Source organism: Lepidothrix coronata, unplaced genomic scaffold (assembly GCF_001604755.1).
Source record: "Lepidothrix coronata isolate B3197 unplaced genomic scaffold, Lepidothrix_coronata-1.0 Scaffold5, whole genome shotgun sequence".
NCBI classification, from domain to species: domain Eukaryota; kingdom Metazoa; phylum Chordata; class Aves; order Passeriformes; family Pipridae; genus Lepidothrix; species Lepidothrix coronata.
In genome coordinates this window covers 11,802,617-11,826,617 of record NW_016690185.1, presented here as the reverse complement: position 1 = coordinate 11,826,617, position 24,001 = coordinate 11,802,617, and the positions used below count along the sequence as shown (strand labels likewise).

Below are 24,001 nucleotides of genomic sequence, written 5' to 3'. Positions count from 1 at the left end.
TGTTTGTTCTAACAAGGTAAAGCAAAGTTTTGCCATTAACCACAGATTACAAACAGAAGGCATGGCCCTTAAGTGAAATCTATAATAAAGGGAAACCTTTTCCCACTTCCCAGTATCCAGTTCATACTAGATGTGGGTCCACACCATGGTAAGCAACTGTGGCATGTCACATTAAGGTTGACCACAGTGTCTTGCACTGTCCACAAAATATGGCTGTGTTTATTTTGGATTCTGGATTCATTAAAGTTATCAAACAAGCACCATATTATCCTTGTCCAGCATTTCAGGGCAAGATTTAACACCTACTCAAATACAAAGATTTCTTTTAACCTCATTAAGTATTGGATTTGGTCCATAAACTCTAGAAAAAGTGTATTTACTATCAGTGCATATACAGTATCAAGGAGAAGTCAATAATGAGGGCTATTGCATTCAAGTGTAGAATGCATTAAGGTAGCTTGCCTGAAGTCATGAAACAGAAGGCACTATAATAATGCAGACTTTCTTATACAAAAGTATTTGGGGAGCTTTGGGTAGGGGAGAATGTACATGTCACTTCTCCAGTCACTTTTTTCTGTGGAAAAATTGCTTTGAAGCAATACTTCAATAACTTTACTTGCATGCCTACATGAAGTCTCTCCCCTTTTTCCTTCTTTCCCATCAGTAAAAGCTGCTGAGTCAAGTCTCTTGAGTAGGATGCCTGAATCATGTTGTGATGTGGCAAAAATTAATTCCATTTTAAAATGCACTTAATTATTTATCAAGCTTAATTTTTTCAAAGACTGTGAGCACTTCAGTACCTAAAAACTATTTGTGCTGTTTTTAACAACTATACAGGTCGCTGTGCAATTTTGTTCACTAAGAAGTTAATAAAGACAGTAAGAAAGCATGGAATATGCAGCATTGAAATTCAGATATTATTCTGGATTTCTGAACTACAAATTATCATTAAACAAATTATCAATATAAACAATATTACCCATATAGCATTCATGAAAAAAATGGAATGACAGACTGGACCTGATGAAGCTTTGGTCTAGGATTCTGAACCAGGCAAGTTTGGAATCTTATTCAACACCATGTATAGCAGAGAAACAAACACTTCGAGTTCAAATCTGTCTTTGAACTGACAGGGAAAGAAGGAAAATCATAAAAGAATAAGGTGGAAAAAATCTAGCATTATCAGTGCAGCCGGATATGCAAAAACTTACAGAAAGATGCAAGTCTCCATTAACTCAGCTGTCAAGAACAAACACAACTGCAGAGTTCTGTACTTGTCTTTTTTTTTTTTTTTTTTAAATCAGCATACTAACACATGCGGTATCAACAACATTTTCTGTTAAGTCAATATCAGCAACATTATCTTTAATGTAAATTGTTCTGGACCTTTGAAGTCTTCCGTACAAAACAACACCCAGATAAGAGCAGGTGCACAGGCAGGTATGTAACATGTCAAATGCAAGTTGTCAAAGCCCAGCAAAATCAGAGTAGAGAGCAAAGCCTGTTATTGCCCTTTTAACGTCTATTATATATTATTATTGTTGTTGTTATTTGGAAATTACAAATCGATTAATTTGTTTTTAAAAAGCCAAGTTGAGCACATTTTATTTCAGGGTAATGATATATTGCTTCTCTGCTCCCACCAGGACCTGGTACTATAATCAAGGAGTAGAATGTCCTCTGATGTGTAAGCACAGACATGCTTTAAAAAAAAAACCCACAGCTACTCTGTCTGCAACAGCTTTATTCTCATATCTTCAAATAGCTGCATGACCTATGGAACTTAAGCCACCTAAGGCATCCTTGAATGGTAAACACATTGCAGTGCCATTAAATGGACAATTAATATTCCCTTATGGAATTTCAGTATAGTTAATGCAGGAATTGATTCATGATACCAAGTTAATGTAAAAATAAAATCTAAATAAAACCCATTCCAAAGTGATAGCATTAATACTTCTCAACATATAACTGGTAAAACCTCACAAAATTTCTCATGAACAATTTCCGAAATTTTGGCATCAAATGTTACAAAATCAGTTTTGTGTTGTATTCCAGATTTTCAGTTTTACACTTCTATGAACATAATTCTAATAGGCCAAAACAAAAGGATTATGTTCACTGAGGCACATGAGTGCTGTTTTGGGTAGGAAATACTACAAAATGCAATACTAAATGCAATAATAAATGAAGATTTTGAAACTCTATTGACTCACTACATTAAAACTTTTGTTTTCTTAACATTAGTCCCAATAGCTTAAATTTTAGTCCTAAAGATATCTTACTGCAAAATACTAAAGCTTCCCCTTCTTTTTTCTTTCTTTCTTCAATGCTTAATGAGGAAGTTTTACGCAAATGGGAAGCTTAGAGGTAAAGCATTTGACAACGTTCTAGGACAGCCAACTCTAATCCAGTGGACTATACCATGCAATTGCAGCTTAGTGTTTAAGGCCTTGAATTGAAGCTTTATCTTGAGCCTGAATGACTTTGGTCACATGGATATTATCCACACAAATGACAAATGTTCTGCTGGAACAATGAGGAGCAGCTAACACTGGTCAACAGCAGCAGTAGTCCTAACTAGGTGCAGTAAGAGGCACCAGTAGTTGACCTACTGTCAGCTCTGCAGATGATGAGGAATATTCAAAACAATTGTAAAGGTTGCCTAGATACAGAAAAACATCTCACTGCTGCAGCCCAAACTAATTTACTTTATTTCTTTCTGTGTTGCAACATATCTCTGTTGCCTAGAGAATTGTGGATGTCCCATCCCTGGAAGTGCTCTAGGCCAAGTTGGAAGGGGCTTTGAGCAACCTGGTCTAGTGGAAGGAGTCCCTGTCCACAGCAGAGGAGTTGGAACTACATGATCTTTGAGGTCCCTTCCAACTCAAATCATTCTATGATTCTATATGGGACCTCACTGCAGCAGGTAGGTTACCAATATTACCTGAACTATTTTACATACAGGTAACTCAGGTTTGGGATGCTGCAGTCTGTTGCATAAAGATCACATATTTTTTCAAAACACAGAAGGAGAACTAGCTGCATGCGTTCTTGTTTACCAGAACTTTGTTTAGCATTCTGCTGCAAGCACCAAATTCAAATCTCTAGCTACTACCACATTGTCATCCTAACACCTGTCTTGAAGGTTTAATCTGTCTTTTTTAAACAAAAGGAGAAAATCTTACCTGTTCTTTCTCTCTCATCCATATTCTTCCACTCAAAAGAGAAAGCAAGAAAAAGGTGCAATTAAGAAGGAATATGGGAATCCAACATTAAGTAGGAAGGCAAATAAAATTAAAGAATCTGGCATTGTAATACAGAAAAGCAGAAAATGAACATTTTATGATCTGTGTCTTGAGAGATTGCTAGGACAAAATGTCATATTCAGTTTTAATATAGTATCTGAGAAAAGGTTTTAAAACAACACAGTAACAACTGCAGAGAAGAACGTGTCCTTTTTTGTTTTAAAAATAATTTTTAGAAAGTTTGTTTTGGAATCACAAAAACATTGTCATCTAGGGATAAATCTCTGTCCCATCACTGCTTCCTTTATGTGGGAGGAAGCAATAAAAGCTTTGCTTTGTAAACATTATAGTGGTTGGGAATAGGTGGTTGAGCATCTGGAAAACTGCAATCCTGAAAACATTTTGAAAGTCTTTTATTTTGAGCTGGGTAGATGGAAATATGATAACATGGTTAGAGGGGAGAATCATTTCCATCACTCATCTCTAGAACTGCAGCTGAATAGAATTTCTCAGCAGTGATTTCAGGAGGCAAGTGGAAGGGCCAGCAAGCACGCAGGCTGCATACACCACATCCCGAAGAGCCCCATCAACTGTACAGGTCTTAGTGACCTACCAAGAAATCTCTCACCAGCCTTAGGTACCCTTTCCTTTGCTACTGTATTTTACTCTTCTTTACACAGTTAATACTACTGTCCCTTTTTCTTTGCTCTTCCTTAGCTGAGTCCATCTAACCCACTCCCTTCTTCTATTCTCTATTTTCTCTGGCAAAGAATACATTGATACTTCTTTTAAGGAATATTCATTCTGAATTAAGTTTCTTTCTGTGTTGATTTTTCTCACTCTGCCTGCCATGTACTCAGTTGCTTCCCATCTCCCTTTCTTCATCCTTGGTATTCCATGGCCAACAAAACTTGTCACTCCAAGATTTAAGACACATCCATTAAAAACTATGCAATTATCAAAGAAACAATGCAAAGTAATGGTTTTCCAGTCTAACCTTCATGATTGGCTCTCACAGTTGTGTCACATCGATCCATAAAGGGAGGATGTCTAGACCGGATCTGTAATGCCAGTAATTACAAAAACCCATGGAATTTTCCAAAACCGCTGGGGGATCAGTGAAAGGCATACTATGTTTTCACTGTTTTGTGCCCCTAGAATAAATGACTAATGACCTGGACCTTAAAACTGAAATATCTTTGAGAAAGAATTTCAGCTTCAAAAGTGTAAAGAATGCAGTAACAAGTAATGAATTTCAAGCAAAAAAGGGTCACCTTTTGTCTCTAAAAGAACACTGTTAAAAATGCAGAAAGCATACTGTATAAAGAAAAAAAACCCCTTATCTACACTTGCCAGGGACAGTGGAACACTGGCTTGTAAAAATGATTTTTAAACAAGCTCCGTTTCATTCAAAAGCTGCAGATACTTAATGAAGTTCACCAAACCGAAAGAAGGTGAATACTTTACTCAACCAGCACTACTACATACTTAAGTAAATCACCTAAAAAAAAAGTTACCAGCACTGAACCAAGTGGACCACCTCCTCACCTCCTTCTTGAACCACTCATATTTCTTTCCACATTTGTAAATATTTTTATGATCTTCAAAGACTTGTTTCTGTTTATCCACATTCCACACCTAGAGGCCTGCAGGAGGAGAACCACTGAGACTCTGAGGTCCTGGCTGTCCTAAAACGCTAAAAGTGACTAAACTATTCTGAAGTCAGTGGATAAAAAAGCTGGAGCTTACACCCAAAACCTTTTCAGAGCTAAAAAGGTTTATTCTAAAAATATATAGGCATTATTGTTTTCCCTCTCAAAGCAGTACACAGAAGGTCTACTCTCATTCTTTCTATTTAATGTTTTCAAGACTATTATTATATATTACTGCAACCTAAGGTCATTCAAAGGACAAGAATGTTTTAAAGGTAGATCAAGCCACTGTAAGATATTATAAAAAGCCTTCACCGAGCTTACCAAAGAGTGATAACTCTTCATTCAGCAGAGAATTATCAGCAGAAGACACCACATACTATAGTTCTCTAAATACCTTCCAGCACTATTCAAGCATCTGATTTGGGGTGGGATGGGAGAAGGGGAAGATACAAAAAGATAGAACAGAGTTAGCATCTGTCAGCTGGAATCTAAAATATTTTTTTTACTTGGTGTTTGCTTAACTGTATGGGTACATATTCTCCTGGAAGTCATTAGCACATGAGCTGCTATCAAAGCACACACATTTTACCGTATCTGTTATGTTTTTCAGTGCACTTTACATCATGGGAGAATTTAGAGAGAAACTAAAATGCAACTGTATGCTAGCCAAAAACAAGGGAAAATACAACTTCGAACTGAATTCCCAGAAACCAGAGAGCAGCTGACTCTGCTATTTAATCACCAGGCAGATTTTTGTAAAAACGCTAAGGATAAACAGGACTGAAAACTGATCTTACAAGAAAAAAGTAAATATTGCACTTTCAAATATGATTCGTTTATTCAGCACAGCAGAATAAGAACACAGATCAAAGGCCTCCACGTGTCATCCAGATGTGATATGAATTGCGCATTGGCAACCAGATATGAATGCACGGTTGCATAGAAAGAGAAAAAACTGCCAGTAATTATGCCAACTAAAAACTGTTTTCCAAACAAGCTGCACTTGACCCATGAATAAAAGGAAAACTGAATATGAAAATATGGCCTTGAGCCATCTTCATGCCCTTCCTATTCCAAAAATCTCTTTTCAAGAATAAAGCTAAAGCTGCTTCAGTTTAGAGTACTGTCATGAGAGTTGTAACAAGAACAGTGTAAAAAGGGAGCTGCTTCTACTGGGTATGGATAATAACACCAAATATACCAAGTAAACCTATATTCAACTCCATTTTTCCAAGGCATATGCTGTTGTTACTGTTATAATGACAGCAACATTAACCTCCACATGAAGACACAGCAGCCTCAAAGAGCAAGCGAAGAAATTCTGTAAAACACTGTAAGAATATAAGGAATGGAAAAAAATTGCACAACCACAAAGCAGTATGGGAAGAAGTTGAGACAAATTAGGTTTAATAGAATCATTTGGGTTGGAAAAAACCTTTAAGATCATCAAGTTCGACTGTTTCAGTTATTCACGATAGGTTTTTACTAAGCACACTGATATCAATCACTAACACATCTTCAGCCTTGAGTCCTTTGGCAGTTTTCCCAAAATGAAGAGCAGGGCTGACAAAGAAGCCATTATTTATCTCTGCACCCTTTGAATACAGCCCCTCAAAAAACAAAAATTTTGATGCTTCACAACACAGAAACATATTTGAGCCAGAAGAGGATTCAAGAACTGGCCCACTTACCAGAGATAAACAGCACAATGAAACATGCATGGCCACGCTTGATTATTGACTTTTGTTAAAGCAGCTTATAACAACATTATAGCTTTTGTTATTCTATGAAAAACAAACAAACAATCTTTAACACAAACTTGTACCCTAATACTACCACATATTAGAAAGAATTTATATACATAGATTTGCCGATATGCCATTGAACAGCAGAACTGGATCAAGGTTCATGCTCACCTGAGTTTCTTCAGAAATGCAAATATTTCATTATTTTTCTTAGTAATTTCTAATACTGTCTCCAACATGAAAAACTCCTTATACCTTTCATGTTTTCAAAGCCTTTATTTTGCTCTGCTCCTTCTTTCAGCTGGAAGCAACAGAAACATAGCTTCCACAGTGAGTTGACTCAGAACAATTCACTCTGTGTAATTCTACTGATATTAGTGGAAGGATGCAAAAGGAAAATTTTTGAAGAGCAGGAGTTGAAAGGAAGCTTTGCATAATTCTTGTATCTTTGGTCTTGCTTGAAATCTAAGTTTTAGCACAGTAACTAAGTTGTTCTGAGTTTAAGTTAATAATTAAACCTAGAGAAAGCCTATCCACTTGAATTAACATGTTCCTTATTATTTTAGTATCCAAGAGACTTGTAGAAGTACATCAAGTGTGTTCAGAACAAGAGCACACTCCCTTCTCCCAGAATTTTGGCTGCGTGTGCTTGGGGCCAGTTCTCCAATACTGGTTGAGCAATTGATAGAACTGCTTGGGAAACCCCAAACAGCCTTGAAGACAGTTCAACAAAAAGCTAGAGGAAGCCTCAGAAGAGTCATTCACACCTGTTTTAGCCTGTTGCACCACTGTCCCTGTCTGAACTGTGTTACAGCCACACAGCAGTCAAGTCCATCCTGGCCAAGCATTCTATTGACCGTAATTCACAGGCCTTCCTTTCTTTACTTTGATCTGTCTCATCACTATATACTCATCTGGCAATTTAGACTATTGGCTGAACCTGGTTAGCATCCTCAAACTTGCTGTGCTCACCTTGCTCACATACAGTGAGACTGCCCCTTTACAATGAGGCCACAATGTGTCTGCCTTGTTGTCACTACTGGATACAGTTTTTCCTTCTCTTCCACTGTGACCTGCCCTCAATCTGATGCCTGACAGGTTGATATGGTTTGAAGCTGGCTCCCTGCCAAGTCTCCAAACCTTACCACCAGAAGTCCCCCCCCCTCAAAACCTCAGGGAGAAGAGGGAGAAAAAAACAACCAAGAAAACCCAAAAGGAGAGAGAGACAACCAAAGTGATATATATAAATATATTTACACTTATATTACAATTATATACAATTAAAATATATACAATTTCACAAGGGAAAGGGAAGGGGAAAGGGAAAAGGAACAAAACTAAAATAAAATATATATATATCCCAATCAGTAGCCTGAGATCTAGTAACTAAAAGAGTTAGCAAGGAAATATCTCACACTTTCCTTGGGACAACCGAGAGTCGCTCTGGGCCGATCGCCGGCAACCTCCGCCTCCCAAGGTCGACAAGGCCTTACCAGGCCTCGCTCCCCAACACAGCAGACTCAACAGCAGGGAACCTGCACCTCCAAGCCGCCGGAAGGAAAGAGAGCGAAGCCTCTCCTCCTTTCTTCTTATAGTCTGGCTTACGTAAAAATCGTAGGGAATACTGGGTAAATCTGGACCCTTCCTTGGTTACAAACTGGTCATCAAGGAAGGCCTAGCCCAAACCACCACACAGGTAGATGAAGATTATTACTGCAAAATTAAAGAATGGTAACAGAAACCCTAAGGTGTGAATTGAGTAAGAGCTCTGAATGCTGGAGCAGGAAGTCTGAGCATGACACCAATCATGACTGACCCCAGTCACTCACTTGTTTTGCCTGAATGGACCAAAGGGCTGATCCTAGCACACTACAGGCTGACCTATCAGCAGGTATTCCACATTAAATTCCTAGGCACAACGTCGTTGTTTTCAGGCAGGCAACCAGCCAACAGCATTGATAGAAGAACCAGTCACCCATCTAGGTGTACTTCAGCCTGTTGCAAGCTTTACACTCCAGCTGGAGTCCAGGTAGCCAAAGGCATTCACACACACACACTGCACTCCAAGAGGAGGTTTACCTAACCTGCACACTGTTTAGTCTATGCAGAAAGCCGTACCTAAACTTAAAGTGAGCTGAGGTGTGCTTAGCCAATTCACAATCACCCCTTTGACTGTGCACCCAAATTCAACCTAGTTCAGCAATAAAATTTAAACTGAGTTCTGAGTAAAGGCATAAACAAAGGTGGTCTCTACTCTACTTTGTGAAGATTTTTATAGAAGTGGAATTTGGGGAAGATGTGGGGGTTTTGTTGTTCGGTTGGGGTTGGTTTTTGTTTGGTTGGTTGGGTCTGCTGTTGTTTTAGTTTGGGGTTTTTTTTCTATACTAAAAAAAAAAAAACCAATCAAACAGAAAGGCTCAATTTTTGCAAGTGTTTCTTTGGACAAGATTTTTTTCTTCATATCAGCTTCTATCATCTGGGAGAGGATACACCAAGTAGCTCCGTGAAGTGTAAATAAATAAAGCAAGAATACAAATTAACCCTGGAACCCCTTCAGAATTAAATGTCTAAATATTTCTTTATTTTTTACTGTCCAAGCAAGCAGCACAGCAAGATTATGACTTTTGTCTTCGCTACTCAAAATGAAGGTATCCAGTTGAAGAACAATAAAGAAATTGTGGGTTTACAGTTACCTTTGTATAATGACAATTATTTACAAAGTCTTCCTTGAAAAATTCATTGACTGAAGAGAAACATTAAAAGTTACAATGATTTTAAAATTCACCAAACCCCAAACTTTCTTTTGATGGCTTAAATTGAATAACAATGTCTTTTTGTTTTATAGTTACAACTGCATTCTAATTAATGCATTTAAGCAATATTAACAGCAAGTGCAATAAAAAAGGTTTTGTTAAATGTCAGTTTTTACTGTGTCTTGAGACTTAAAACCAAGTCACCACTGGAGCCAGAGAGCTGTAACATTGACAGAAGACAGCTGTAAGATACTCTTGTTTCCAAACATTGGAATACTTTCCTACAAAATTTTAAAATGTTGGAGATTGGCCAAGAACTGTTTTAATATTTCTAAACTGAAAGCGCCTCAAAGTCTATTTAAAATATGGCCATCCTGTCACTGTCATTTTTTACTTCATATTTCACCAAAGGATGCTTGATGACAAAAAAATTAAGTCACCTAACAGTCAGACACTTTAATACTACTTCTAAAATGTGTGGTGTTTCTTGGAACACACAAATCCCATTTAAGCTCAATCCAGCACTCTCATAGGAGCAAGTAAATTTCAGCAAGGACCACTTTTCCCTACTGAAAAATGGAAAAAAAAAAAAACCAACAAGTCACATAAAGTAAAACAATACAAAAAAGGCTGAAATTAAATGATTTGCTGAGGGCCAAAAAAAGATTAGAGGAAAGACTGAACATGTCACCCAGGTCTCCCAAACTCAGACAACAATCAGTCCTTCAATCCAGTGCTTAGGAACTGACTGATACCCATAAAAGTACCCACACTAAAGTTGGCTGAAGTGAATAGCCGTGTTCCAAATCACAAGGTTTCGGCAAGAACACTTTCCTGTCACTCTTTCCCCTCCTAACATAAATTACATTAATTCCTTAGTCTGTATGATAAGCAAAAAAGGAAACTCTGTGAGACTGGAACCAACTTTCTACACAGTCCTTCCACCAGAAAACAAGACCACATTGCAGCAATGGCAATAGTTTATCTAGTAATCACACTCTTCTCAGGAGCCTGAACCTGAGAGCAGAACAGCCTTTTGAAGGGTCTGGACCAATGCACTACTTTTCAACAAATCCAGGTAATTTCCCACCTGCTCTAATTGTTCTCCATCTTTCCTTCTCCAATAGCATGTGCAGAAGCAAAAGTAAGATAAATTTGTCAAGTATATCAAATAATACATACTTTGCATTTTTTTTTTCCTGGAGAAAGAATACAGAAATGCATTATTAAAAACAAAAAAAAAAGTACTAACCTATACAAAAGTTTGGGCATCTTCAAACATATTTAGGAGAAAAACCATCAATATGTAAACAACCAAAGAGGCATGCAATCTTCCAGATACCTATGTAAGAAAAGGTTGTTTCCACACCATCTCTACGGAGGAATTAAAACAAATCAAACAAACCTACAGCTGTCTACAAAGTCCTGGCATCCTGACCCATCTTTCCCTGCGTGAGCAGAAAGTCAGCAGATATGGGTTATTTTAGAAGAAAGTGGTGAAAAACTTTCAGGACTCACATAGAATATCTTGACATCCAACAGATCTCTTTTCTATAGTTAAGACTCTCTCCAGACTGCAGCCATGGTAGATATCGACTGAGACAGCAGAAACTGTCTCATTTATAATAAATGAGGTTTATGATTCAGATCTTACACATTAGGCTTAACATAGCAACCAACAGACAACTGAAAACAGATTTACAGAATCATGAAGCAGATACTTCTTGAAACTATGCTAAGGTACATGGAAAATACAGAGGTGATAAGTGACAGCCAACATGGCTTCACTAAGGGCAAATCATGCTTGACAAATATGGTGGCCTTCTACCATGGGGTCACAGCACTGGTAGATGAGGGAACAGCAACTTATATCGTCTACCAGGACTTGTGCAAAGCATTTGGCACTGTTCTACATGATGTCCTTGTCTCTAAACTGGAGAGACATGGATTTGACAGCAGGACCAGTCAGTGGATAAGGAATTGGAGGGATGGTCATGCTCATGAGTTATGCTCTGGGGTTTGATGTCCAAGTGGAGATCAGTGAGAAGTGGCCTTCTGCAGGGTCTGTATTGGGACTAGTGTTAACATCTTTGTCAGTGACATGGACAAGTGGGTCTGAGTACACTCTCAGTAAGTTCGTCAAGGACACCACACTGTGTGATGAGGTCAACACATTGAAGGGAAGGGATGCCATCCAGAGGGACCTGGACAGTCTTGAGAGGTAGGCCCATACAGAGGCCAACTGTGAGGTCCTGCACATGGGTCAGGACAATCCAGTACAGGTTGGGCAGAGACTAGATGAAGAGAAGCCCTGACAAGAAAGACTTGGGGGCATTAGTAGATGAGAAGCTCAAAGTGACCTCGTACCCTCAGCTAGTCTGCAGATGACATGTAGCTGAGTTGGTGCAGTTGACACAACAAAAGGAAGGGTTGCCATCCAAAGAGACCTGGACAAGCTCAAGAAGGGGGCTGATGAGAACCTAATGAAGTTCAACAAGTGCAAGTTGCTACACCTGGGTAAGGACAATCTCAGAGATGAGTACAGACTGGGAGAAGGACTCATTAAGAGCAGCCTGAAAAAAAGGACTTGGGGGTTTTCATAGATGAAAAGCTGGACATGAGCCATCAACGTGCGCCTGCAGCCCAGAAGGCAAACCACTGTATCAACAGAAGCATGACCAGCAGGTCAAGGGAGGCAGTTCTGTCCCTCTACTCTACTCTTGTGAGATCCCACCTGAAGCACTGCATGCAGTTCTGGGGTCCTCAACATAAGAAGGGCATTGACCTGCTGTAGCAGGTTCAGAGGAGAGCCACAAAAATAATCAGAGAATTGGATCACCTCTTCTATGCAGACAGGTGGAGAGAGCTGGAGTTTTCACTCTAGAGGAGAAAAGGCTCTTACAGCAGCCTTCCAGTACCTAAAGGGGCCTGCAAGAAAGATGCCTTTCTTACAAGGTCACATAGCGATAGAATGACTCTAAACTGAAAGAGGGCATGTTTAGATTAGATAGTAAGAAGAAATTCTTTACTGTGAGGATGGGAAGACAAACAGATTGTCCAGAGAAGTTGTGGATGCCCTATCCCTGACAGTGTTCAAGGCCAGGTTGGATGGGGCTTTGAGCAACCTAGTCTAGTAAAGGTGTCCCTGCCCATGATAGAAGGGTTGAAACCAGATGATCTTTAAGGTTCCTTCAGACCCAAACCATTCTATGATATGATAAGGGACCTTAAGAGGTTTTCAGTCCAATATCCTGCCCAAAGTTGAGTCAAAACTGAATTCAGACCTGGGTGCTCAGGGCTTTATGCTGTTGAGCATTCAAAACTTCCATGGACAAAGAAGACATAACCCCTCTGCAATCTGTTCCAGTGGTTAATTATCCTCATAGTGATTTTTGCCCTCCTCCCCCATATCCTGTAGGAAACTCATTTCAATTTATAGATATCATCTCATACTCCCACTGTGCATATCAGCATAGAGCCTGGTTCCATCTTCTTGATCACATCCGCAGAGGTATAATGAAACTGCAGTTAGATGTCCTTACCCAAGTCAACTCCTCCCCAGGCTGAACAAGTCCTGATCTATTAGCCCCTCCTCCTCACATGACATGAGCTCCAACCCCAGACCACCTTGGTGGCAATCCACTGAATGTCCTCCAGTTGAATTGAGCTTTCCTGTATTTCCTGTGTGGAGGGCCCCAGGCTGGACACAGTATTTGATGTGGTATCTAACAAGTGCTAGTATAGGGAAAGAAAAATTTTCTTGGTTTACCAGTCCTCAGATATTGCCCAGCACACTTAACTAAAATCAGTGCAGAGCCTCCTAAGGATGCCATCTGTATCATGGTATCCTTCACTGGTTTCACTTTGCAGATGATTACAAGACCTTGTCCTACCCACTGCTTTAGTCTGATTTTCAGGCTGATAAAGGATTCACTAGCTGTCCAAACGAAAAAGTAACGAAATCCACAGGAGTGCAGCCACATATCCTGGATTGCTTCTCACTGCATCTGCAACCAGCAATAAAACATAGCAGCTTTCTGGGAGTAGGCACCAAGAGTTGCTCTGTCAATCTGTTAAATAAAACCATATTAATTCACAGGTATTATATGAAGTTTAGCTATCCTCTCACTGAATTGCAGAAAGCAATTCAACAAAAGACTTCAGAAGACTATTTAGTGTCGGGATGCGCATAAAACACTTGCCTTAGGAAAAAGAAAAAAGACTGAACTGCCTTAATGAGAAAAGTACAAAGAAAAAATTTACAGACTTACAAACTACTTTAAGTGTATTCCCACAGCATTTTTTAAAACTTCACATTTTATTATCTTTAAGCACTCTGAAATGCTTGAGTTACTCTTTAGAGTAACTATCTATGTCTCAGTTTGGACCTTACTTGAACTTTTTTTGGTAATTTTTTTTTTCCTCAGGAACTCTCAAGCTGCAAAAACTCCTTAAAAATTTTTCTAACCATAGTGCTGGTTTAAATGAGCTTTCCAGTTCTGACAAAGGAAGTCTGAAACTGTAAAAAAGAAATGTTCTCTATGTTATTACTTTTCTTTCCTCTCAACATCTCAGCTGTTATACAGGCACGGAAAATTTTATTTTAATGGAATGAATGAATCAGACCAAAATGCAATGCCTGAGAGTTACTGGCAAGTGGGGATAAAAAGCCCTCAAACCTAAGCAAAGGCTACACTTCTCTTGGGCAGCAACATGCTGCTCAGTCACACAACAGCAGTGAGTGAGCCTGGAGAGACTACAGACAGCTCACTGGACTTCGATGGAAAAAGGTTTGAGCTCAAAAATCCGCAAGATAGTAAATGAAAAGTTGTGCTTCAGGTGCTTAGGGAAGCACCGTGGATTAGTAAATCCCTCCAGGCCTGTCCCACCATTCGAGAAATCCTCCCTATGCAGCAGCAACAGAAGAGTGACCTGCATGGTATGAAAACCTGCCACTGAACTTAAAGTTATGCCTGCCACAACAAACATTGCCAGAAGTGAAAGTGATTCTATACCACCTCCTTACCTACCTACACCGTCCCTCAACCAACGTCCATTCAGTTAACAACTAAGCACTGCCATGTAACACAGAGGCTTCTGGAGCAACCAACAAAACATACCCATAGAGTGCAAAGGGGACTATAACCTTTTGCACATGGGAACTCTGCAGTTGCTCTGTAATAGGGTAGGAGTGGCTTATAGACGGATGCAGGGAACATTGAGGTGGTGTTCACAAATTGCACAGACATCTACAGGTGACAGACACAAGTAAAGGTAGAGCAGAATGTAGGCCAGTCTGTGCTTTCCAGAAAAATGGAAAGAGTAACTCAAGTATTCCCTAATGAGCAAAAATACATTCATCAGTTTTTACAAAAATTTCAACATAAACTTACCTGAAACCAGATTTTTTTAATCTACCCAAATAAAGGAAGCAATGGTGCATACAACTAGGGTAAATGCAAGCAAAGGGGGTTTACCTACACCTAGACACTTTAATAGTTCCATGTTACTATGTGAAACTATAAACAGCAAGTAGATAAGGCTATTGACTTGTTTCTTACATTGGAATATCATCACTGTTTTCTAAATGCATTGGCTTGTGAGAAAGAACAAACTTGTATTTCCAACTCCTATTTTCTGCTTTCTAACACATTTAGGTTAAATATATTCCTGTCTTACTCAATCCAATATTCCCTGCAGTATTTAGAAAGGTTTTCAACTTCTCTCTGAATAGTCTACATTATCTCAGTGTTTACAATCACAAAAAAAAATACTGCATGGTCATTTACAAGTTTTAAATTATTTCTTATTAGGTGACACTTTAATCAGCATAGGATGAATCTTTTGCCAGTTCTCAGGCAATGGCTACAATTTGGAAAATAAGAACTTAATTCAGAAAAGTACCTGCAAACATTTTAACTTGTGCTCAACTCCAGTCTTTAAGTGGGTGTGTATCTCTAGTCATTTTGTTGTATTAGAGCCTAAAAAGCTTAGAGCAACAACATTATGTTTTGAATAGTATATCATTATTTTCCACTATTAGTATCTATTTCTAAGCCTGAAAAAAGCTGAGCTGTTTTTAACATCCAACCACAATGGCTTTTATGGCACAACCTTAACCTGCCCAGAAGACAACAAAGTAATGAAACAAGCTACAAACCACAAGCTTTATTAAAAACTTCTGCATAGAAACTACCATAGACTTTTACATGAATTCTCATATTTTTCTTATGACATTCTGAGTTATCACCCACTACATCAGTAAGTATGACCAACATGTAATCGCTATGATATGGGTGGATGGTTCATTTGAAACAGTAACCAGACTACAAAGCTATAGGTAAATCTGGAAAGGCACCTTGATCCTTATGCTTTAATGTATTGAAAGAGGACTACTTATGGGTGTATATATACATATATATATATGGGTAATAAAGTCTGCTGCAGTTCCCCTAAAGCTTCCTTCCAAGAACACTACAGTTCCTTCACCTTGATAATGATTTTAGCCTCATAATGATCAGTCCAGGCAGTCTGGAAGGTCTTATTTTCTCAGCTCTACAGGGAAGATAATTATAATACAGCAGCGTGGCTAAAACGGGAAAGTGACCTACCTGCTAACAAAGGCTTTGGCCATTGGGGCCTCCAAACAAGGGCCAGAAGTGTCTTCAAGCAGTATTTGAATACAAACTTTCAACTCATGGTACCTCAAATTCAGTGAAAGGCAAGTTTTTACACTTCCTCCATCCTTTAGGCTCTTCAACTCTTTTTAGTTTTTCTAGCCATGTTTTCCTATTTTAACCTGGTTTTGTCTTCCCTGGCATCCCCCCTACAGTGAAAACCACGTGATGGAAGACAGGACAACCATTAACAGCACAAAAGAATTGGAAACATTCGAACGCTGAGTCAAAAGAGTAAAACATATCAAGTGAAGAGTTACGAATCCCTCTTTCATGTAGGTCGCTGTATACGCAAGTGCCACGCTCCTGCCCAAGGCTTACTCCCGAAGCGGGAGAAAAGGAACCGTCCCGCAGCGCTGCTGCCCGGGGCATCCCGAGGAGCCCGTGCTGCTGAAGGCGGTCTCCCTCTTCCAACACCGCCGGGAGGCTCTGAAGGACCCGACATCTCCTGAAGCTCGGAGCGGGACGAAACACCTGTCCCAGCCGCGCCGCTCTTCACGCACCCGCCGGCGTGGTCAGACCGGGCACCGCCGCCCGCCCGCCCGGCCCCGCGGCGCCCCGGCCCCTACCAGAGAGAGCACTTTGTAGGTGTTGGGGTCCTTGCTCTTGCCGCCCTGAGCTCTGTCCGGCTCCTCGGCCACCTCCATGGCCGGTAGCATGGGCACAGCCGCAGCCTGCAGCCCGCCGTCAGCCGCCGCGTTCCCGCCCAGGTGGTCTTCGTGGCTCTTCCCCACCTGCTGCCCGTTCCCCTGCATGGTCCCCGCAGCTCTACCCTCCGCCCGCCCGGACACGGCTATTAATAGCGGCTCGGTCCCGCCCCACCCCGCCTGGGAGCGCGGCCGTCGGCGGCCCCCGCTCCTCCGCCGGCCGCAGCGCAGAGGGAGCGGGATGCTCCCCTACTTCCTTCCCTGCCTTCCCGCCCCGCTCGGTCACTCCCGCTCGGCCTTTCCGCCCCCTCCCTGCAGGTGAGGGCGGGCCGCGGCCGCCCCTCCCTGCGGGCAGGGCAGGGCAAGGAGGCGGTGCGGGGCCGGAGGACATCACGCTGCTTGGAAATAGCGTCCGGGGGAGGGCGCTGGGCCGTGTTTACGAGGGATCGCGGAGCAAGTTTCCGCTGCCCGACCCCCGGCGCGGGAAGCGGGTGGAGGCGGTGGCGGAGCTTTCCCCGCAGCCGCCCAGTGGTGGTGGCACAGGTGTGCGCGGGGGCGGACATGCCGCTCCCGGCGCTGCTCCCGATCCCGGTGCTGCCGGAGGCACGCAGCCAGCCCCCAGAGCGCTGCCAGGTTCTGGTCCCCTTCGCAGGCTGACGGTGCTTTCCTCCCTGCAGTTATCGCCCTTTCCCGAGGAGGTTTTCCCCTCCCGTCCACAAGTGCCCGCGGGGCGTCCACGGAAGTCTCCCACGCAGGGCATCGGGCCAGCTGGGTGCCCGCACGCCGGGGCGCAGCTCGGCAGGCGGCTTCATCGCCCGCCCAGGGGACATTGCTTCTCCTTTGGGGTGACTTGGGCGTAACGCCCCCGGGCCGGGCCGTGCTCGGAGAGGCAGCGTTGTCGGGGTGAAATTCATGTTTGGGTGCCCTTCAAGCACCACCTGGTTCCAGGGAGTTACTTCCCACTCACTCCCACTAAATTCAGCCCTACTTGTTTAGCAAGAGAAAGATGCGCCACGGGCGTTTGTACCCGTGCTGACTGCCCGTGGGGAAAGACAGTTCACCCTACGTGTGTAGGTACTGACTGCAGGGGCTGGCTCCAGGGGTGGATTATTTTTCCTTCCTCTAAAAAATGTAGTAGTGTTCAGTAGCATCAAGACTTGCAAAGTATGCTTAAGCTTGACATTGCTAAAAGTATCTCATTTTTCAATATACTATGTTATTATATACAGGTATGTATATTGACATTAGGCTTTCACTTCTAGTGTGATGGTGGTTTTGATTGCCTAGGGCTTGAGGAGAGAGTTAAATCTATGTGAGATTTAACTTAGTGTACTCAAGAGACTGGCACTTGCATAGTTTCTGACAAAAATCTGTATTTTCTCAATAATAGCTAAGTGAAATGAAAATTTCCTTTGGAAATTACTTTGATCCCTGTCACAGCATTGTTGCTCCGTTTTCTGTTTCAGTTGAGTTTCAAGATCAAGCTGTCACTACAACTTTCCTTTAAAAATAATTTCAAAGGTACAGCATTTACATAACTGCAGGTCTGGAGTGCTACTGCAGCTCACAGCATGTTGAAGATTACTGCTCAGCTGCCTCCATATGCCTGTTGACATCTTATGAGGTTCCATAGGTGCAGTCTTGAGAATTTTTACACTAATAGTTCACTTGGTTGCAGAGGAAAGAAAAATGCAACAGAAACTGTGAGAATTGAGCTCTTGAGTCTGTATTAAGAAGCTCTTTTAGTCTGTCAGTGTGGCATTTCGAACAACTGTCCAACTAAGCAGCTGACTTATTATGTCTTCAAGGCCTTTGAAATATGAACGCTTAAAAATTGTGAATTGAATACTGATTGCTTGAGAATTTTAAAACTCTCATGAAAACTGAGATAGCTGAATTGTTTGGGTTTGGAGTTTTTTTGGTGAATGGGGCTTTAAGAATTAGCACAAGTGACAATAAGAGCCTCACTATTTTTTTCTTCATAAAAATGAAAAGATACTGTAATCACATGGTTTTAAGTTAAAATATTAAAAATATAAATTCTTTATAAAAATAAAAAAATGCCTTCCCCTTCAAAAAAAAAAAGTCTGATAAAATTAGAAGTTTAAAGGTGTTTTTATACACCTTTATAACGAAAACTTCATTTTTCATTTTCATGTTTTTCTATGTAGAAAGATATTTTCTGATTAATTTTAAGACTAAGTCAAATGTAAATCTTCCTTGTCCTGTGTAACTCATCCACTCAAAAATCTGAATAGTATAGGTTGCATACTGATGATCCAATGGAAATTATGTATAACTACATTGCAGACAAATATGTATGGGTTTTTTCCATAGAAAGAAAGGATATTCTGCAGCTGGAGCTAACTTCTGAGTTGTTCTTTCATCAAGTTACTCTTTTGTGTACAAATGTTCATGAGACACCCTCGATTTTATAATTTCTTTCTATGACAGTACAAATAGTTAAGGTGCTTCAGGATTATAATAATTAACCAGCATGGAAAATAATTAACCTACTGGTGAGAAGTAAGCTCATTTCACCTGACTGACAGGGTGTCAAAGTGCTTTAGACAAGAAGAGAATGGAAAACTAAAAAGGAATAATTGATGCTGAATATATCAGATCAATCTGAAGAAATCTGTTGAATACTGGGGGAAGAGACAAAACATTTCCAATTTTAAACCTTCAGAAATCCACAGTTGCTTTGGGGTGAAGTTGTTAAATAGCAGTCCAATAGCATTTGAAGAAATCCGTGACAGAAGACATCATTGTGCAATGAATTAACTGCAGGGATTACTGAGGTTGCAAATCCAAATTCCAAAGAATTGGCTGTGGCCATTTCAACAGAGACCGAGGAAGCTTTTGAGGAAGCCAGGGCTGCTGCCAGCACAACTGCCAGCTTCAGCTGTGACTGAATCAAGCTGCCTAACCAAATGTCAAAGGAGAACAAAAGTAACACCAGCTTCATGTTTCCAGGTCTTATCTGTAAAGGGGGTCATAAGAGATTATCTGTAAAGGGGGTCATAAGAGATTATCAATTTTAATTTGCTGTTCAGTTGTTAGTGGCTACAGTGAAGACAAATGAATGTAAATGAGGTAGTAGGAGAAAAAGGTAAACATAGGAAATTTTCCATGCTGCTGCATGTCAGAGCTTGTAATGCTTTCTACTTGCATTTTTTACCTCGACAAAATCTCCATCAAATATCTGTTTCTTCTGGAGCAAATACTCTCATCTGGCCCCAGTTTGTGAAGTGGCTATGGCCCAAATGGGAACTATGGGCTAGTGACAGGGCTTGTAAATTGCACCAGGTTGCATAAGTGGACTATCCACTCACTCCAGACGGAGTGGGGAGACCTTTGCTGCTGTCACAGCAGGGGCACAGACTGAGCTTGTAGGCAGAGGAGTACCATCCTTCAAGGTTGCCTGTGATCACTCCAGGCTGGCTGAGTCCTGACCCTTAAACTGCAATATTAACCTTCTCCCAGTAGTTGTGGGAACTATTTCATGTTGCATTATCTATAATCCACAGTAAAATTTCTGTAGCCATAAAAAAGACAAGGAGCCCCAGAAAAGCCTGAAGCTGCTTGTTAAAGACCATTGCTGCCTAGTGTTAACACTGGACTCTTTACCTACTTGAAGCTCTGTTTCTCAGCTCCTGCTATGACGACTTCTCTGGCATTGTTGCATAAGATCTGCATTGTAAACTACTCTAAAAATCACTGAAAAACTGGTAATTATCTTAGTTTCTGAAATATCCTTATTCTAGGATATTCTTTGAGTTCTATTTAACACTCAAAGTATGTCTCAAACTTTAAAAAATGCGAGGAATCCTTAGTGAAAGAAACAAATTGAAGCTGGAGGTATATCTCAAAACTGTTATATTATGTCTGGGAGTAATGCCTAAGATGAAGTCAGAAATCCCGTGGCATTTATGGCCATTTTAAACTGTGTTTTTCAGATTTGCATCTATAAAACCAGCATCAAGGGATGATACACAACTGAGCAAAGATCCAAGATACAAGGGCAAGTTAGAGTTTCAACACACATGTTGCAAGTGTCAGGTTCTGAACTTTCCATGACAATGTCTTTTTGTGAGGAAAAACTACTTTGTGCTTTATAACTACTTGTTTCAGAATCTGTTTATTTTGCTCCTCAACATGCCCCTTTTAATAAGTACGCAAAGAAAATCGTTTTTGCAAAGAATTACCCATTTTTTAGGCTGTTTTACTGGTCTCCAAAAGAAAAAAAAAAGTAGGGGTAATAAACCTATCACTTAATATTTTTCCTGTCATTGAAAAATGGCATACTTGTGCCTGCTTTCAGTCTTAGTTTGTCATATATTATTGCAAGTTTAATAACTGTTAACCTAACAGTTGTTAGATTGCTGGCAACAGTACAAGCAAAATATGAAAAGTCTTTTAGCAACAGGAAATAATTGCTTGACAGTGTTTGCTTGTCTCCCTAGCGTATATTAAAATGCCTTTATTTGATTTTCAAAAAAATGCCTATGCACCTTTGAACTTTAAATCCTGACATGATAACATATTAGTAGTATTTGTTGGGACGCACATTATAACATGTTTGGATACTTTAATGCTACCCAAGCAGAAATTCATTATGCTGTTATCAGTGTAATCTCTCTAGCAAACACAATTTTAATAGCTGTGCTGGTTTAAAGGTAAACCAGCAGGGGAAATGAACCCAATTCAAAAGAGAGATTATAAATCAGAATAACAATTTAATAAAATAATACAATAAGTATGATTATACAGACAAACAATTGGTTTTAACCTACAAAACCCAAATGTATAACCCATCACCCTGGGGCATGAACAGAGTGGTGGTCATTGGGCCCCCTGAGTCCAAAATAAAAAGAGAGGGGAAAAACCTGTTGGTGAGAGTACTATTGCAGTCTGGTCAAGAGTGGTGGTTGTGGTCCAGTCGAGAGTGGTGGTCTGCAGTCTGGTTGAGAGTGGTGGTCTGCAGTCTTCTTCTGGATCCCATGAGTGGTTAAAAAGTCCCAAGACCCCAAGATTATATATCTTCCAGTTCAGGCAGGAATGCCCAGTACCTCCCTCAGGGCACGGAGTTCAAATATGGGTGTGAGGAGCATCCTCTTATCTCGCAGGCCTCTTAACACCCAGTTTATAGCCTGAGGAGTCAGGCCTGCCCTGGGCAGATGGTGTAAATAGTGTATTGATAACAGTTTCTGGGAAATGGCATGAAAGGCTATAGAATACACAGGTTTGGGTTACACCCATACAGTGATGAACTGGTCCTAGCTGTTCTAACTAGGACAATAGTTAATCTGCTGACCATTTCTGAGAGGTCTGCATAAGCAAGACTATTATCAGGAAGAATACTTTTGTACATGTTGGAAGAATTGTACGGTCTTCACCAACAAAAAAAACAAGGAGGGGGAAATACTGTATTTGAGTAACTACTCCAGTGGTTTCTTGAAGACTTGAAAGGTAAATTCCATGGTGCCTGTAGTGAGATTAAAAGCAGTATTTATCAATCTGAGGGGAGTCCAGAAAAAAGCAATAGTGTAGATACTGTAACATGCACTGCAGCTAGACGGTGATTTAAAGAAGATAAAACATTCTTTCACAAGTTAAATATGTTATGATTTAAACTAGATGTTCCCTTACATCTCATTGATTTTTGACAACTCAAAGTAAACAAGATTAGACAAAAAACAGCATGGGGAATAAAAGGCTTTCAAAATAGGTAGTGAGTTGAGGGCAGAGATTTGAAAAAAATGCATAAGGAATGTAGGAATGCACATACTGCAGCTCCATACAAATTTATATTCCTAAATCATATAAACAGTTTTGAAATCCACTTTTATTTCACCCCTAGAAGTACAACAACTGCTGTATTAAATTAGGATAAACAGCAGTCAGAGGTCTGCATCTAGAAGATTTTTGAGCCAAAGGGAAGGTCTCCCGCTAAGTACCGTTTGAGGTAATTTTTCATCCTGTCTAACCACTTTTTGAACACATGCACACTTTTAGGATCTACTTTATTGTGCAGTAGAAAATTTTGCATTTTAATTTTTGGTGCCTGAAGAAATACCTCTTTAAATTTTAGTATTTTTTGTCCTCATGTAAAATATGTAAGTCAATGTAATTTGAGGAAGTCCTGTGTCCTGTTTAGTAGCATTAGCATGTCTCCTTTCCAACAGCTACAGGCATTGACATTCACCACTTTTTTACTTGACTTGGAAACAAGTGCATGGAATACCAAGTTTGTATTTCACTGCTGAAACAACACCTATTTCAAATAAACATACTAAAATGTCATCAAGACAAGATTCTGGAAGAAATCTTTACTTTAGAAAAGTACCTGGAATGATGCTTTAGGTTGGGCTGCACTGAATTATCAAGGAAAAAAAAGTTTGTGATTTTCGCAATGCAAGTTGTTTCTTCCGGTGTTTCAATGAACAAACGATCCAGGAACTTGTTTCACATTTAAGGAAACATCTGGTATTGTAAAATATGAAATTACTCCATAAAATGCACACAAAATTAGAATACTGTGTTCAGGGATAATGAGAGAAGAAACATGTGTTCTTTTCAGGAAAAAAACCAAACAAACAAACAAAAGACCTAATGAAGGTATAAGACAGGATTTTAACATTATTAACATTATTATTAACATTAATATTCAAATTATTAACATTAATGTTATACTTGACAAGTATAATGTTAAGGCCCGCTGGAAAACTCAAGAGATAAAACTCAAAGATCTCCAGGAGTGAGGGAGGAAGGGACAGATGGAGAGCAGCACCTGGAAGGAAGGAGAAGGGAAGTTTTATCTTTGTTTTTTAATGGTACAGATGCTGTTTCTCATTCATCTGAATTTTAATGCCCTGTATGCAAGCATTGTAAGTTTAAGAGGTGATCTGATTAAATAGAACAACACACCTAACGAAAACATTTTGTTGTTTGAATCAAATTACCCCTCCACAGAAAGGATATCCATAAAGCCTTCAAGTAATTTGAATAGTTTGTGGTATTTCTGTGCTTCAGAGTAAAGACAACAATAAATACTTCATGTTTCTGAAATCTTGACCATCACAGCCTTCACTGGACATCTGGTTTTGTAATCCTGAGAGGTCTCTGCATGAGCACTTTTGAAAGCTTAAACACTGTTTAAGAAGAACATCTGTCTATAAATTTTAAATCAACCATGAATTTTAGAGCTAATAATAGCTAAGTGAGCTGACTAGAATCATGTTTTCTCGGGGAAACTAACTTTTCCAGTGGAAAC

At 40.1% G+C, this 24,001-nt stretch overlaps 1 protein-coding gene across 6 annotated transcripts in view; it reads right to left on the bottom strand.

The window, feature by feature from the left end:
* Positions 1-16,848, bottom strand: part of LOC108504086 (ectonucleotide pyrophosphatase/phosphodiesterase family member 1-like) — a 70,216-nt gene extending 53,368 nt beyond the window's left edge. Inside the window, exons 1-2 of one of the 6 annotated variants that reach the window (XM_017828717.1) lie at positions 16,013-16,050; positions 3,189-3,219 (exon numbers count right to left, since the gene is read on the bottom strand). In XM_017828717.1, the coding sequence (XP_017684206.1) occupies positions 3,189-3,219; positions 16,013-16,035 (54 nt within the window). In that variant the 5' untranslated portion in view covers positions 16,036-16,050. Of the gene's footprint in view, positions 1-3,188; positions 3,220-5,224; positions 5,261-8,477; positions 8,810-16,012; positions 16,051-16,647 lie in introns of those variants that run through there. The other 5 variants (XR_001876992.1, XM_017828746.1, XM_017828738.1 and 2 more) reach the window with 5 other exon arrangements.
* Between the last annotated feature and the right edge of the window lie 7,153 nt (positions 16,849-24,001).